The sequence below is a fragment of the Etheostoma spectabile genome, chromosome 10 (assembly GCF_008692095.1).
Source record: "Etheostoma spectabile isolate EspeVRDwgs_2016 chromosome 10, UIUC_Espe_1.0, whole genome shotgun sequence".
NCBI lineage: Eukaryota > Metazoa > Chordata > Actinopteri > Perciformes > Percidae > Etheostoma > Etheostoma spectabile.
The window spans coordinates 30389284-30391327 of record NC_045742.1 but is presented as its reverse complement, the minus strand read 5'-3'; the positions used below and the strand labels follow the sequence as shown (position 1 = coordinate 30391327).

At 48.3% G+C, this 2044-nt stretch overlaps 1 protein-coding gene across 4 annotated transcripts in view; it reads left to right on the top strand.

Moving 5' to 3' along the window:
• uvssa (UV-stimulated scaffold protein A) overlaps positions 1–2044 on the top strand; it is a 51715-nt gene that overhangs the window by 2182 nt on the left and 47489 nt on the right. For all 4 annotated transcript variants that reach the window (XM_032528333.1, XM_032528335.1, XM_032528332.1 and 1 more), the window contains exons 4-7: positions 14–190; positions 724–844; positions 970–1368; positions 1618–1727. In XM_032528333.1, coding sequence (XP_032384224.1) covers positions 14–190; positions 724–844; positions 970–1368; positions 1618–1727 — 807 coding nt within the window. The remainder of the gene's footprint in view (positions 1–13; positions 191–723; positions 845–969; positions 1369–1617; positions 1728–2044) is intronic.

Below are 2044 nucleotides of genomic sequence, written 5' to 3'. Positions count from 1 at the left end.
TCTCCTCATGGAGGAGCTCTTGGAGCTGACCGTAGAGACGGACTCGGAGCAGCCCCTCCCCCCGCCGAAGGAAGTAGCCAGGAAGCTGAGGTCACTGGCCATCCAGACTATCCAGTCATGGCAGGCCTCATATGGCTCAGCCTATAAGAAGTTAGCGCTGGGCTACCACTTCCTCAAACAGGTTAAGAAGGTGAGAAATATACAACTAGTAGACTTTTTCTGTTGTTGCTGCCAGACAAACTGTCCAATAGCGTCATGCCAGCTCGGCATAAACACACTTCAAATTGCTGTCCTGTTGGGATTTACAAGACTATGATGGACTGTGTTTCCCACACTTTGTGTAATGTGTGTAAGTAACAGTGTGTCCATGCTGTGTGTGTGTGTAATGTGTTTAGTGACAATGTGTGTCCACTCTGTGTGATGTGTTTAGTGACAGTGTGTAAGTGACGGTGTGTGTCCATGCTGTGTGTGATCTGTTCAGTGACAGTGTGTCCATGCAATGTGTGATGTGTTTAGTGACGGTGTGTGTCCGTGCTGTCTGTTATGTGTTTAGTGACAGTGTGTCCATGCTGTGTGTGATGTGTTTGGTGACGGTGTGTGTCCATGCTGTGTGTGATGTGTTTGGTGACGGTGTGTGTCCACACTGTGTGTGATGTGTTTAGTGATGTTGTGTGTCCACGCTGTGTGATCCCTCTGAAAGTAACAGTGTCTCCATGCTGTCAGGTGGACTTCCAGGATGTTGAGGCCAGGACAGTAGCAGAGAGGAGGCGGGAGGAGGAGAGACAGAGGAAGATGGAGAGGATCTACAAGGAGAGAGTGGAGGCAGCCTCCAAAGACATGGAGGGTAATCACCAAACCTACTGTGATGACACTAGCTGTGTTCTTGGTCCGCTGAAGGTCTGGGATGAACCTTTCTTCCCAAATAAAGCAGATATTCAAAGTGAGATTTCCATATTGTGTCTTTACCAGAGTCGTGCCAGGAAATAGAGGCCACGTTGACAGAGATGGAATCATGCATGAGCCTCCTACTTCCCGGGTTTGACCATACAGACATCCAGACAACCAGTCGCAGCCCTCCCAGCTCCCAAGCAGCCAGTGCATGTCTATCAGCTGATAAGCAGCCCTGCTGCAGCAGGGACCTGAATGAGGACAGGACAGGAGGGATGATACAAGAGGAGGAAGAGACGAAGGAGAGGCAGCATGAAGAGAGCAGGGAAGGGAAGGACAGAAAAGAGGTAGAAGATCCGGAAGGAGAGGAGGAGGGCAGTAGTGAAGAAGAGGAGGGGCGGCCTCCTGATGACAGTGTGTTTATCCGAAACTCTGGGCTAGTCTCCCACTCTTACAGTCTGGACCTGGATCTCCGTCCTGGTGAGCTCTCACACACTCCCACATCATGACTGGAACACAGCAGATACAGTATTAGAATGTGCAGCCTATGTCTAAAAGGTGGACAGAGTAATAGTGACACTTCAAACACCACTTCCCTTGGTTAGAGTTGCGGAGATATGTGGAATCAGCTCACTATTTTTCTGTCAGTGTTCTGGGATGATTCATTCATTCATGCAATACTTCATCCTTTCTTTCCTTTGCTTCTCTTTTTCTTTCTGTCTCTTCCAGGTGTTCATGTTAAGGAGACAGAAGATAATGAGGCAGTGGTTTCCACGATGATAGACCTCCATCGACTGATAATAACCAAACACCTGCCAGCTGTGCAGGGCTGGGTGCAGGTGACAAGTCATGAATGATCACATTACAGCATCATTATTATCAGGATTATATTACTGCTGCTGTGACTTTAGAACTCTTGATTCAGGTTTTGTGTGTGTGTGTGTTTGTGTGTGTGGGTCTGTGGGGGGGTTCTGTGTCTGTATCTGTGTGTGTGTGCGTGTGTGTGTGTGTGTGTCTGTCTGTCTGTCTGTCTGTCTGTTTGTCTGTCTGTCTGTCTGTCTGTCTTTCTTTGTGTGTGTGTGTCTGTATCTATGTGTATGTGTTTGTGTGGGAGTGGTGGGGGATTCTATTTGTGTGTGTGTGTGTGTGTGTGTGT